The 15736-nt window shown below is 36.9% G+C and overlaps 1 protein-coding gene across 1 annotated transcript in view; it reads left to right on the plus strand.

Moving 5' to 3' along the window:
- Positions 1-13092, plus strand: part of LOC101798468 (transcription factor RFX3) — a 264473-nt gene extending 251381 nt beyond the window's left edge. The window contains exons 15-17 of the mRNA XM_038169514.2: positions 2176-2329; positions 5975-6017; positions 6771-13092. Of these exons, the coding sequence (XP_038025442.1) occupies positions 2176-2329; positions 5975-6017; positions 6771-7000 (427 nt within the window). The 3' untranslated portion in view covers positions 7001-13092. The remainder of the gene's footprint in view (positions 1-2175; positions 2330-5974; positions 6018-6770) is intronic.
- The last annotated feature ends 2644 nt before the right edge of the window (positions 13093-15736 follow it).

Here is a 15736-nt window from a genome sequence, read left to right on the forward strand (position 1 = left end):
ACTAGTCTTCTAAATTATTTTAGCTATTTTATTATTTTCTGAAATGTATACTATAATAATTTTGACAAAATTAAAAAAAAAACAACTTCATACAATAGTTTGAAAAGCTGTTTCCTTTTTCCAGAAAAAAATAGTGTTGTTAATATCAAACTTGAGACTATGTGTAACTCAGCAGTGGATGAAATAAACCTTGTATATTATTTGAAGTCTTGTGCAAATGTAATGAGGTTAGAAATCACAAAATGTGAATTGCATTCAGGAGACATAACAATAAGAACATGCTGGTCTGAGTATCCCAAGGATATTCAAAATCTTGGAGAGCTATCGTAGCTAGCTCAGAGGATAAGAGGGCAGTGAAGGAGAAAGGGAGAGTGAACAAGTAGGAAAAAAATATCTTCCCGTCCCCTCCACAGATTGGCTCCCTGATGAAAAAAGGCAATAGGTATAATTGTTAATAGTTTCCAAGATATGGTATCCCAAGTATAGAGTCGACGACATTGCTGAGTACAAATACCAGGTTAGGGTCATGACCAGCAATTTCAACATATCATAAGCCATCGTTACACCGCACAGTACCATAATGATCTTAAACCAGGGCCCGGAAAGGATAAGCAGCACGACAGGGAGCACATAAGGAAAGTAACATGCTATAATACTCAATTTGGAAAACAGGCGCAGCAGACTTGAGATTAAAGCAATCAGCATTATGACTAGCAACTATTAAGAAGGTCTAATACTTATACCAATTTTAGTTTAACACACTCTGGTCAGATCTGTTGTTATCTCAACCCTTCATGCCCCACGTTGGGCGCCAAAAAGGACTGTTGTGGTTTAACCTGGCCAGTAGCTAAACACTACACAGCCATTCACTCATCCTCCCCCCTCCCTCTCTAGGATGGGAGAGAGAAATGGAAAGTGAAGCCTGTGGGTTGAGATAAAGACAGTTTATTAAGACAGAATAATAATAATAATAATAATAATAATAATAATAATAATAATAATAACAACAGCACTAATAATAATGTGTATGAAACAAGTGATGCACAATTGCAATTGCTCACCACCTGCTGACTGATGCCCAGCCTATCCCTGAGCAGCCGGCCTCCCCACCCCGGTACCCTGGCTAGCCACCCCTATCTATTGTTTAGCATGACATCAGATGGTATGGAATACCCCTTTGGCCACTTTGGGTCAGCTGTCCTGGGTCTGTCCCCTCCCAGCTCTTGTTCCACCCCTAGCCTGCCCGTTGGCAGGACAGAGCGAGAAGCTGAGATGTCCTTGGCTTGGTGTAAGCACTGCTCTGCAACAATTAAAACAACATTGTGTTATCAACATTCTTCTCATCCTAATCCAAAACATAGCACCCTACTAGCTACTAGGAAGAAAATAAACTCTGTCCTAACTGAAACCAGGACAGAATTTTATCCTGAGTTAGAAACATGGTTTGAAACACTTTGCGTTGAATAGCTATATAATTTTAAAGACAATATTCTTAATAATATTAATTAAAATACCATGATTTCTATTTTTATTATGTAGGGAAGACAAAATCTTTTAGTGTGTAAAAATCTGTTAAAAAAAAAAAAAATCCCATGTCAGCTGCTACTGTAGCAGTTATCATAGTAAAGGTAGCTTTTTTTTTTTTTTTCCAAAACGGTACATTGTAGCATCTACTTTATGAAGGTATCATATGGATGTTTTTGTCCACAATCTGTATTTGTCTATTTTAAGATATAAACAAACTTATTTTTGCATTATTTATATACTACAAGTTTAAAAGCAATACCAATTAACACCTTAGTACTAGGAATATGAGCACATCAGGCATAATATTTTGAATGACTACTTTGTTTAAAATTAAATAATCTTAATACAGTTGTACTGTTTAAAATTTTAACAAAGAACTTTCTTCCACAGTGGTCACTTTTTACATGTGCTCACATATTGGTAATTGTGCATATAACAAAACAAAACCCTTCCTGTCTTTTAAAAATTTTAGCTTCTAGTTGTGTAATGTGGTGTCCAACAATGCCATGTCTTTCATAAATCAGATGTTTGTGGTTAGCATTAATTTTAAAAATAGTATTTTTGAAGTGCATATTCCACTGCATATTAATAAATTATGAAAGAATTGTGATATTTATTTCATAAATATTTCTTTCCATATTTAAATAGCTCAATGGTGATTCGAGATTTAACCTTACGCAGTGCTGCTAGCTTTGGCTCTTTTCATCTGATCCGCTTGCTTTATGATGAGTACATGTTTTACTTAGTAGAACATCGTGTTGCTCAGGCAACAGGAGAGACACCTATCGCAGTTATGGGAGAGGTAAGACACCATACAAGATAATGGATTGATGGATTTAGTGATCGACTTGGATATGCATCTACATTTTTTTAATGTTTAAGTGGAGCTATGGGATATTTCGTAATATAACTTAATATAACTGTTGCAGATTGAATCTCAAATACATTTGGCATCTTCAAATTTGGGTTCCTAAAGTTATATATCTTAAACCATGTTTCCTTGGCTGATTTTTTTCACAATACTAAAAATCACAATGACTTCTAACACTAATTTTCTGCAAGTGAGCTTGTTCATAAAAAATAGCAGATCAAGCTACTAGGTAGATACCTACATTCTAGAGTTCTGGAAAACTAAATAATTTATATGAAAATAATAAAGTAAGAGATTAATAGGAAACTTGATTTCAAGGATATGTTTTTACATGTATTTACACACATTAAATTCCAATACAAATATTTACACAACTGCGTACTAACTTCAGAAAGGTAGCTCATGTGCAGAAGTTAGTTTTGCTTAAATGGTACTGTTCACGTGTATTGTTTCTTTATGGCAAGGTTCTGGTAGTGGGGGGGGTGGGTGTTGGAACTGGGCTACAGGAATGGCCTCTGAGAAGAGGTAAAGGGCTGCCCTGGGCTGGACACAGCTGGTTCCACTGAAGTGGAACCACTGAGGTCCAGGAGGTCCACTCAGCAGACTGACCTATCACAGACTGATCCAATTAGCAAAGTTCAGGGTGACTCTGTGAAAACATTTAAGAAAGGGCAATAAATACCAACTGGACAGGCACAGGAGGAAAGAATAAAAGAGACCGAGAAACGAGAGCAGTAGGAGATGCTCCATGGTAGAGCAAATATTCCATGCAACCTGTGGAAGATCTGCACCCCAGAGCAGATATTCCCTGCAGCCCATAGAGAACCTTCAGAGCAGATGGAGGAATTCTCAAAGGAACTGCAACCTGTGGAGAACCCATGCTGAAGCAGATTTGCATGATAGGATTTCAGCTTGTGGAGAACCCATGCTGGAACAAAGAAAAAACATGAGAAGGAAGGAGTGTCAGAGAGAAACTGCTATGTAATGACCACAACCCTCCCTGCACCGGCTATTGCCTCAGTGAAGGGACTGAATGTAACATGCAGCAAGAACACAGGGAGAAGAGAAGTGCTTGGAGTGAAGTTGAGCTGGGGAAATGGGGAGGAAAGATGTTTTCCCTAAGCATGGATTTTTTTTTTGTTTCTTTCCCACTACACAAATCAGTACTTAAATATTTATTTTAATCAGTAATAAATTATTTTTCCTCAAGTCTAATCTGTTTTGCCCATAACAGTAATTAGTAAGTGGTCTCCCTGTTTTTATCTCCACCCATGAGCTTTCTCACTCCCATTCTTCCTATTTTCTCCCCCATCCCATGGTGTGGAGGGTGGGGAAGTAAGCAAGCAGATGGGTGAGTGGTCTCAACTTAGAACCACTGTTTTACATGTGTCCATAGTATGTGCAAACTGAAGTTTACCTCAAACATCTTCTCTTCAGTAGATCACCTAACTTTAATTTTCATATCATAGAATCATAGAACAGCTTGTGTTGGAAGGGACCTTAAAGATCATCTAGTTCCAACCCCCCCGCCATGGGCAGGGATGCCACCCACTAGATCAGGTTGCCCAGGACCTCGTCCAGCCTGGCCTTGAACACCTCCAGGGATGGGGCATCCACAATCTCTCTGGGCAACCTGTTCCAGTGCCTCACTACCCTCTGAGTGAAGAATTTTCTCCTAACATATCATCTAAATCTATCCTCTTTTAGTTTAAAACCATTCCCCCTTGTCCTGCCATTATCTACCCAAGAAAAAAGTTGCTTTCCATCTTTTTATAAGCCCCCTTTAAGTACTGTAAAGCTGCAATGAGGTCTCCCCGGAGCCTTGTCTTCTTCAAGCTAAACAACCCCAGCTCTCTCAGCCTTTCTTCATAGGAGAGGTGCTCCATCCTTCTGATCATCTTTGTGGCCCTCCTCTGGACCCACTTGAACAGATCCACATCCTTCTTGTGCCGGGGACCCCAAACCTGGATGTAGTCATCGGGACCCATAGCCTTGTACCTGTTCAGTTTCATCAGGTAGTCTTGAACCTGCTCTTCACTTACAGTGAGTGGGACTTCGCTTCCCCAGCCCTCATCTACAGCTTCAGGGAAATGAGAGATATGAGAAGCCATATGGGAATCAATGTACCTATAGAATTCCTTCATGTTATTCTTTGCATCCCTTGCCAAGCTCAATTCCATCTGTGCCTTGGCTTTCCTGATCCCATCCCTGCACATCTGGACTGCACCCCTGTACTCTTCCCAGGCTGCATGTCCTTGCTTTCACTGCCTGTGCATTTCCTTCTTCCACTTCAGTTTTCTTGCACAGCCACCCCGGTTTCCTGCCCTCCCTACTCACTTCCTTATACAGGGGAATGAAGAATTCTTGTGCTTTAAGGAAAGAGTTGCCAACTCCGTTCATCTCCTTTGTCCGTAAAGACAGTGTTCTAGGAGTTTTGTCCACTAGGTCTTTAAATAGCTTGAAGTTTGCTCTTCAGAAGTTCAGGATGCCGACTTTGTTCTTTGCCAGGCCTGTATTCCTCGAGATCACAAACTCAGCCAGGGCATGGTCACTGCAGCCCAGGCTGCCTCCAGTCTTGACCTCTTTAATGAGCTCGTTTGCATTAGTAAGCACCAGGTCCAGTAACGCTTCTCCTCTGGTTGGTTTGTCTAATACCTGGACCAGGAAGTTATCCTCAACGCACTCTAGGAATCTCCTGGATTGCTTACAGCTTGCAGTGTAGTTTTCCCAGCAGAAATCCATGTGGTTGAAGTCCCGCATCAGGATGAGAGTATGTGAGTGTGACATGCTTCATGTAGTTGAAGCAAGAATGTCTCATCCACAGGCTCCCCTTGATCAGGCAGACTGTAGTAGACCCCAACCACAAGGTGTCCTTTATTGGTCCGGTCCTTAACTTTTACCCACAAGCTCTCAACCTGTCTGTGGCTGTTTCTCAGAGGCATCTCTTCACAATCAATTCCTTCCATAACATAGAGGGTAACATCCCCACCCCTCCTTCACTGTCTCTCTCTTCTGAAGAGCTTGTTCCAGTTATGTGATCTATCCCACCACATTTCCGCGATAGCAATCAGGTCATACTTTCTAATTGCACCATTATTTCCAACTCCTTCTGCTTGTTTCCCATGGTTTGTGCATTAGTGTAGAAGCACTTCAGCTGGGCTATCGGTTGCAGCACCTTTTCAGAGGAACCCTTCCTAATTGCTTTGGATTGGAACAGCTCACAAGTATTTCCCTGTTGTTTCCTAAAGTGACAATGTTCCCAGGTTTGCTTTCATCACTCAGAGGTACATCCCCTTTTGTAAGAGTTGCTTAAGAATTCACATTATCTCAGGAGTTATCACCAAGGAATTGTACTTTTAAAGTGTTACAAAATGGACAGATGTGGACATATAATAAATGATTCACTTGGAATGGAATGGAAAATGAACTGGTATACTATGGACATGACTGCAGTCACATGCATGCACTTTCATACTAGCCACAAGCTATTGGAGCATAATATTGGCTTCATCGTAGATAATCTAAAGTCATGTTTGTGTAAGACTGCATCTATGCTTTTTATTGTTTATTTTGCAGTTTGGTGATTTAAATGCTACATCCTCTGGAAATATGGATAAAGGTAAGCAGTCAACTCTCTAAAATGTTTAATTTTATACAGAACTAATGTGTGTCTTGGAGGAAAACAAGTCCTTATTTTTTGAAAATGTAGTAAATGTGTATATTACTATTATATGTGTACAATATGCTTTAGATGATAAACAGTATATAATAGTAACTAGAATGCTGTAGATAAGGTTCTTAACAAGAAAATATTTTTAAATGTTTATTATTTACATAAGAATTTTTCAAAATTTCACCCAGAATTTAGCTGTATATCCTTGTGAGAGAGCTGAAGGAGATGGACAGTTGGAAAAACTAAGATTTGATGAGCATGCACATATACCTACATTTGTAGTGAATGATGATTTTGGTAAGTGAAGATGGCAGAATTAGGTCCAAGCACTTGCCAAATAACTTGCTAATTGTTACTGAAGAATCTAGTAAGATGTGAGTTTATGTCCTCTTGGTAAACTGTAGGCTTAGTTTGTTCTCAGTTCTTACACTGGTTGTATAATTTGGGGCAAATCACAACCTCTCTTCAGTTCAGTTTCCTTATCTATAAAATGAGATAGCATTAGAGAGAGTTCATTAACCTATTTATCTATAGAATTTATTGACTTCTCCCAGTAAAATCTTAAGCTTTCAATTTCTACTTTATCAGGTTTCTACGCTTCCCCATGTTTTCGTATTTCATGTTAGTTGCAAAATAAAGGCCCTTGTATTTAGATTTTTCCATTTTGTGCTATTTTTTCTTGGTTGTTTATTTGTGCAGATGAGGGCAGTGAAGTTGAAAGTGAAATAGAAGACATGGATGAAAATGGAGAGCCACAAGACAAGAGGAAGAAAACAGAACTGCACCAGGTGGGCTGTGTGCAGCAGCCAGCACTTGAGAGTGGAGTAGAGCAGAACCTCCTGAACCCACTTCATAATAAGCACATTGTTGCAAATACTCAGACTGTCAGACAATGCAGTGCTACTGGAAATACATATACTGCAGTCTAATATTGAAGCACCACACTTACACCCAACTACATTAGCCCTGTTGATGCTGGACTAAATGTGGGGGATGGAGAAAATCGGTCTGAAAGCTGACATCACATTTTTAGCTATGCTGAACATTACCTTTTATTACAGTTGTGGAATGAAATGGGTGTATGTATGTTGCCAGGTATTTAAAAAAAAAAGTAAGCAAAATCATTTTACATTGGCTACTCAATGAGTTTTCCTCATTTCAAGTGTCAATGAAGATTTTTGCCAAGCTTTGAATGTTAATGCTTTTGTCCTCTTATAATTAAAGTAACTTAATTTTTTTTCATAGTTTTAAAAATTATGCTAATTTTAATTAAGTCTTTATTATTTCATATACATGGGTTTTTAATTAGGTGCACTTCTGTAAAATATCAAAAGAAATACTTTATTGTATTTTTACTGGAGGCATACTCATTTGATTGCATATGCATCAAAATTGTCATAAAAGGTGCTTTTCATTAAACAGAACTAGAAGACACTATTTTGATGAAATTGTGATCATTCAGGGGGTATTTTTATGATAATGCTGGAGGACTGGGAAGATCTACTGTTTTCTTTCTGTAAGGAAGAAGTGTTTTCACTGCATTTACAAATGCAGAATGATAGAATTGTAAAAATGCGGTAATGTGTACACTGTAGGCATACCAAATTATCTGATCACCTTGTAAACAATACAAGCTTCCTTTAAAATTGACAGCTCCAGATTTTGTTTGTGTGCCAGTTCCTCTGGTTTTGGAGACTACTGATTCTATATTTGGGACCACTGCACAGATGCTTTTGGTGGTTGAATGGTATTGTAGAAACTGAACCTGAAGTGACTTTATTTTTTATTTTTTTAAAGTGTATATGCTACTTATGCTGAACTGGACATACAAGAAAACATTCAATTTAGATGACTTTCTTCTATTCCAAGTCTTTTCCTACTAACTCAATCATCTGCTGTCATAAAAGATAATTTATAGAATGTAAGGAATGTAGCAACCCACATAATTTTCTTTTCAAAATATATTTCCTGATTCTTAAAGTAAATTTACATTTTTACAAAACTTTAATAAGGTACTATAACTGGCACACCTCACTTGCACTTATTTCCAATTGCATAGAATTTGAATAGGTGGCAAAATGGACCACTGCCATTTAAGAATGTACATCAGGGATCATTGTACCTCGGCTATTACATTGGTGCCTTAAACAGAACTGAAGCTAAGATTAGTATTTTTTGTTATTCTTAATAACTGTTAATTTTTTTCATGAAATGTTTTTTTTTTCATGAAAATTTTATTTTTTCATGAAAATTTCAAATGAGGTTTATGTTCATTTATCTCTAAATTCATCTGTGCACTGAATCCTCATAGTTTTTGTTCCCCCAAATATCAGTCATGATTTTTTCCTTAGAAATCAGTACCCTTCACCAAAAATCCTAAAAAATAACCCATGAAAATATTTACTCCCTTTCATTATATGATTTTTATAAGTAAAAAAGAATAAGCTAGTCACCATTTTTCATTTTTAACATAAGTTTTTAATGTTATAGTATTGTAGTATGACGTGTATTTCAAATTTTTTATTGACAAACCTTAAATGTTTACTTATTATAATCCTTTATTGGTAGAATGTTGGATTTGTTGTTGCTGAGAGAAAAGTATTGTTGTAAAATGTAAATCTAGATTGTTAAGAAGCGGTTGGACCTGAATATCTCCGGACTGACATTTTGAATAGTTGTTCACTGTTCATATAGTGCAAAAAGAAAATAATATATTCACACAAATAATGTATTTCATGTATTCTAATAGCAATTATCAAAAAAATGGAACTATCCCTGATTCAAATAACTGAATGAAGTTTTTATTTTTATGCTTATCAGTTGACCATTCTCTCAAATAAAACAATATTTTCCCCACTTTAACAAATATTTAAAGGAATTCAGTTGCTGTAAGCTGATGTGTATGCTTACAGGTTTGAGAATTTTCTGCTTCGATATGAATTAATATGAATTGATTTGCACACCTTTGCTATTTTTTAATAGATGGGTACTGTTAATGATTTAAGACCAGAGATATGGATACCTCAGTCCAAATTATGTAGCATGCAGCACGTGGCTGAATTACCACATCAACTATGAAGTCTGCTTAACTCTTTTAGAGCTCTAAAAAGCTGTAGCAAGTATCCGCAGGTTAGACATTATAAGAACTTTTTGGGGTTTTACCTGATCTTGATGTGGAATTCCAAATAATTATTTTAGTGACACTTCTCCTATATAACTTAGTGAACAGTGTTGGGAATGGGTGTTGTTAAATTACTTTTTAAATCACAGGGCCCAATTTTCACAAGTTTTATATTTATGAAAAGTTGTTGGTACATTTTCATATTTCCCATCATAAATCAGTTTAAAAAATCCCTCTTTTCAGTTATCTATTTCTGTATTTTAGTATTGTACTGTAACATGCTTTGTGCACCCTTTTTTAATGTTTCATTAAAAAAAAAAAAAGAGTATATTCTTTAAATTGTTTGCTTACAAAGTCACGATGTACAGCATTTCTGCCTTTAGCTCACAAATGTGTAAAATGTGCTGGTGTACTGTCACTGAAGAATGCATGGGTCTATAAAACATTTCAGTTTAAACCAAACCATTTTTAAATGTATGAAACACTGTTTTGGTTCAAAATATTTTCAACAGGAGACCTAATCTGATATATTTGTGGTTATCACCAATTGACATCAGTATTGTTTAGAAAAACATGTATATTAGTTAGAGCTACATTGCAATTTAATTTATAGAGTGGATTTACAAAACAAAATAACCTTTTATAGTAATGAAAAAAATGGTGAAAATTTAACTTTTTAAATAATGTAGGTATTTTTGGTAATTCATATGACAGTGATTTCAGAGTTTAAAACATTAATCTGAGAGATCAGTGTAAATTTCTGAAAATTGCATTCTTGTCTGTAGAACAGGAAAACTATCATGTCTACAGTTTAAAAACAGGTCAATGAATGGTATTGTAGTATATTTGCTAATTTGGCAATTAAAAGAAAAGAAATGTAATAGAAGCATAAACAAAATAGTTTTAGCATTAGAAAATTAATTTAATGTAATGCTTTGCATTAACCCTTTGAGTATTGTAAGGATAAGAACAAAACTTTTTAGATAGGTTAATTAGATCACTAAAAATGTTCTATACATCTAAGTAGCTGGTCATGTTGCAGAAAATATTTTTTATTTTCTAAATTAAATACTTGCATATTAGACAGAAGTGGTTTTGTTATAGAAGGCTCAATAGACAGGCTAAATTATTCACTGCTATCAACTTGTGCTGTCTGGTGCAAAACACTACTTCTGCTCTTTTGTTTTCCTAATTGCGTTAATATCTCAAGAAATCAAATATGTAGCTCTACAGACATAAGTTGTCTACTTTAAGAGTCCTTTACAAGATGGAGGTTTAGAAAGGAATATATATACTATTTTGAAAATCACTTCAGGGTAGTATTAAAATGCTCTAATAATGTCAATTAAAATCTTTAGAAATAAAAACAAAACCGCTTAATTAAAAGAATAAATTTTACAGAACTGTTGGTATGTTTGCAGTCAAATTTTCTGCAGTCTATCTGATAAATAGATACAAAAAGGAGAGTGTTGTATTCATATTACTTTTAACTTTCGTTCACTTTGCTATTGACTAATAGAAAGACAGAGGTACTATATTCAGTTTCCTCTACAGGGATGCAGCAGTTTGGATGAATGTCAGAAAAAAAAAAAACAAAAACAAAAACAAAAAAAACTTGAAATTGGACCTGCCTTCTGCTGTGTTGAATTTTTTTTTAATTTATTTTTTTTATTGCAAGTAGTACCCAGCAGAGCAAGGGAACAAGTTCAGAACTGAGTAGAGAGTTTCTGAAATTATGTATAGAAATGCTACCTTACTGAACTTTTTTTACTGATCCCTTGCAGAAATTAGCAATCCTAGGTGCAGATGTATTTATTCAAATCTAGCTGAGTGGAATAAAAAAAAAAAAAGCCTCATTACCTTATTTAGTGGAATTACATCGGTAAAGTGCAAGTAAATTATAAACATTTTTAGTCAGTTAATGCAAATTCATGCATAATTAAAATACAGTACTCAGAGGGTTTTCATTTAACATTTTATTTGTAATTTATTGTAAATGATTACCAGTTTGCCTTGATCAAAGCTGCTAGTGATTTTATGTGACAGCAAACCTGAGTTTAATTTACCAATTTTAATTAGGAAATAGTAAAAGCCACTTACAAAGTGACTACCTAGTAAAAATGCTGGGACTGAAAGCCCCAAGTAACTAAATATTTGGTAAAAATTTGTTCATGATGTTGTCCAATAAAAAGTTTGGTTTCCTTACCCGGTGTGCAATAAAAAAATCCACACACTAGGTCAAGATATTGTTTATTTCAGAATTGATCAACTCTGGGTACTAGGTGCTTTCCCACTATGCTGGCACATCCACGCCACTCTTAATACAATCCCTTATAAATACATTTACATATTTGTACTATCCCCTAGCCTCCAACTAGTTATATAATTAGCATACTGCTGACATGACAGAATCATTCTGCCCATCCTCAGAGAGGAAGTGTCTCCCAGCCTAGGGGCATGATTTTTACTATTGTAATGAGGATAGTTCACACTAGAATACTCCTATTCTTTGTTTTTCAGCCAATTATTCACGTTATGTTTATTGGTGACATATTCAAAGGCATAGTCAGGATGTTTCCTTCAAGAATGTCAACAGAATGGTCTTCCCAATTAGTAGTTCCTCAGTTAATCATCCTTTAGACATCTCCAAGGCCCGGGTCATCTTACCCCTTCCTCAAAGAACATATTTTATCTCTTTCACGCAAAACAGAGTTAACTATCTACTGGTATCAATTAGGGCTGAAATTCATCGTAGAGAAGAAGGTCCATAACAAGACTATGAACATCAAAATGACCCACACTTAAATCCAAATAAGGGAAATGCTCTTATGTTCTTCTTTGATTGTGGTGCAAGAGTTTTCAGCACTCCAAAATTAAATATTTTTAAAGAATTAAAACTGTGAAGGGACAACCTCACCTTAACTAGTGTTTACCAGGGAGCTAATCCAGTATCTTTTGACTTGGAACAAGAGGGAGTTTGGGTATGTTTTGGTTTGTTCTTTGTTTTTTTACACAAAGAATACTAAAGGGTTCCAAAATACATTGTTAAAATGATTGTTTTGTATTTAAAGATTAAATATCATATTAAAGTAAATCAATAAAGCAATTTAAAATATCATTTTTGGCACCAAAGTAAATTGCTCAGCTTCACAGAAAATTGCTCATCTTCACAGGAAATTTGGATTTACACTAACAAGCAATGAGGCTTTAAATAAACTTTGAGTGCCTTTCAAACACTTGGGAAATTGTGCCTGAGATGGCAAACTGTAATTAGGGTAATTCTAGAGCTTGCCAATCAATAATTCTGTCATCACTCAGGACTTTCTTATCTTCTAGGAAACTTACTTGGTACCATTTATATTCTACTGTATTTTTTTTAAGTGCCATTATTTAAATTTTACTTAGTAAGTGGCAGATTACATTATTGAGTCCCACAAGCACAGAAATGTAATAACGCTAGGAGAAATTGAACTTTTGTTTTCCAATTTACTGCATACATTATGTAAATGAAGAAACCAACTTTTTTGTAGACTGGACATGTGATGTAATGTTGTTTTGCACTTTTGGAATTAGTTGAACACAGGTTTTACTTATTTAAGGAAAACATCTTTATAGGATAATTTGAGAGCTGTCTTTGCATAATGTATTTGATTTTGTAAATATGTATTTCCTTATGTGATTTTTTTGTGAGAAATGCTAAATCTTTTAGTATCTCATGTTCTCTCAGAATTGGAAAGAGCTAAATAATAGTTTGTAGGCAATTTGTGTTGTGTACTGTAAACGAACTAGGAAACTTTTATAATTATAAAAATATATATTAACTTTTAGGGTGTTGTTTAAAAAATAATGACTGAAGCATACTAAAATCAATAGGATTTTTCTGAATATTTCAGATGAACTCAGGCTACTTTTCTTGTGTTTTTCAAAACAAAATTGTCTTGTCTTCAAATATAAATAAATTTGTTTTCATGTTGCAAACACTTGAATTGGTTTTGGTTCAATATAATTAAATATTTTAGACTGTAAATGCTATTGATTTCAAAAGAAAAATGATTTTAACTTCTGCCTTTAAAATGACAGTATATATTTATGTAGCAGTATTAGGAGTCAAAAACTAACATTGAGTTTCTCAGATGTACACAATCACCAAAGCCTACTCTTGCAACTTTTGTTTTAGTAAAATTGTGAAAACATTAGATGCATTAACTTGTTTTCAGATTATGAACGCTATTGTGGTTTAACCAGCAGCTAAGCACCACACAGCCATTCACTCCCCCTCCCCCCTCCCTCTCTGCGATGGGGGAGAGAATTAGAAAGAAAATGAAAGCCTGTGGGTTGAGATAAAGACAGTTTACTGGGACAGAAAAGCGGAAAATAATAACAATAATGATAATAGTACTACTAATAACAATGTGTACAAACAAGTGATGCACAGTGCAATTGCTCACCACCCGCTGACCGATGCCCAGCCTATCCCTGAGCAGCTGGTACCCCACCCTAGCCAGCCACCCCATATTAATTGTTCAGCATGGCGTCAGATGGTATGGAACACCCCTTTGGTCAGTTTGGGTCAGCTGTCCTGGGTCTGTCCCCTCCCAGCTCCTGCTGCACCCCTAGCCTGCCTGCATCACATCGGGTCCCATGGACTTGAGAACCTTCAGGTTCCTTAGATGGTCTCGGAACTGGGTCTGTTTATCAGGAAAAACGATTAGTTAAATGTATGATGCAGTTAAACAGCATTGCAAAGAATTATCACAGAATCACAGAATCATCTAGCTTGGAAGAGACCTCCAAGATCACCTAGTCCAACCTATGACCTAACACTAACAAGTCCTCCACTAAACCAGTTCTTCCTAATACCCAACCTAAACCTCCCCTATGCAACTTTAGCCCATTCAGTCTTGTCCCGTCACCAGGCACGTGGGAGAATGACCAACCCCCACCTCGCTACAGCCTCCTTTCAGGAATATATTGAGCGCAATAAGGTTGCTCCTGAGCCTCCTCTTCTCCAGGCTGAACATTCCCAACCCCCTCAGCCACTCCTCGTAAGACTTGTTCTCCAGGCCCCTCACAAGATTTGTTGCCCTTCTCTGGACTTGCTCAAGCATCTCGATGTCCTTCTTGTAGTGAGGGGCCCAAAACTGAACACAGTACTCGAGGTACAGCCTCACCAGAGCTGATTACAGGGGGACAATCACTTCCCTAGTCCTGCTGGCCACGCTGTTTCTTATACAAACCAGGATGCTGTTGGCCTTCTTGGCGACCTGAGCACACTGCTGGCTCATATTCAGCCGACTATCAACAAATACTCCCAGGTCCTTCTCTGCCAGGCAGCTTTCCAGCCACTCATCTCCCAGCATGTAGCACTGCTTGGGGTTGTTGCGTCCCAGGTGCAGGACCCGGCACTTGGCCTTGTTGAACTTCATGCAGTTGGCCTCAGCCCACTGGTCCTGCCTATCCAGATCCTCCTGCAGAGCCTTCCTACCCTCGAGCAGATTGAGACATGCACCCAACTTGGTGTTGTCTGCAAACTTACTGAGGGTGCACTCGATCCCCCTTATCCAGATCATTGATAAAGATATTAAAGAGAACTGGCCCTAGTACTGAACCCCGGGGGACTCCACTAGTGACCGGCCTCCAACTGGATTTGACTCCATTCACCACGACTCTTTGGGCCCGGCTATCCAACCAGTTTCTAACCCAACGAAGCGTGCGCCAGTCCAAGCCAAGAGCAGCCAGTTTCTTGAGGAGAATGCTGTGGGAAATGGTGTCAAAAGCCTTGCTGAATTCAAGGTAGACCACATCCACGGCCTTTCCCTCATCCACTAAGCGTGTCACTTTGTCATAGAAGGAGATCAGGAGATCAGGTTTACCAAGCAGGACCTGCCTTTCATAAACTCATGATGACTGGGCCTGATCGCCTGGTTTTCCTGCAAGTGCCGTGTGATTATAAAACAGTCCAGGTTGGAAGGGACCTCAAAGGTCATCAGTGCTAAACTTTTTGTGGGAAAAGGGGTCCTAGATGAGATGAGATCATATTTATCAGGGACTGTAGAGATAGGACAAGAACTAATGGCTTAGCTGGTCAAGGGAAGTGATTGTCCCACTCTACTCTGCACTGGTGTGGCCTCATCTCGTATACTGTGTGCAGTTTTGGGCGCCACATTTGAGAGTTATGTTTTAAGAAGCAACTCAGGAAAAATATTTGCAGTATTCCTTTGAAGAAGTACCCCATCACAGGCAGGCCTCTTTTATTTTTGATTTTCTTTTTGTTTTCTTTTCTCTTTTCTTTTTTTCTGGTTAATTGGGAAAAGTACCAACTGCGGCTGGCCAAAAAATGGGAAAATTTGTTTAATTTAGTAAATACATAAGCTGATAATTCTATTTTTGTTTCATCTTTTTTTCCTTTTCCTGATTTTAAGTATTTTTATTTTGAAAAAAAAATCCCCAAAATTTACTGTCACACAACTTCCTAATAAATATTACCATAAAATAAATTAGCACTGAGGAAAAACTTTGTTTTGTTGTTTTTGTTTTTTTAAAA

The sequence above is a fragment of the Anas platyrhynchos genome, chromosome W (assembly GCF_047663525.1).
Source record: "Anas platyrhynchos isolate ZD024472 breed Pekin duck chromosome W, IASCAAS_PekinDuck_T2T, whole genome shotgun sequence".
NCBI classification, from domain to species: domain Eukaryota; kingdom Metazoa; phylum Chordata; class Aves; order Anseriformes; family Anatidae; genus Anas; species Anas platyrhynchos.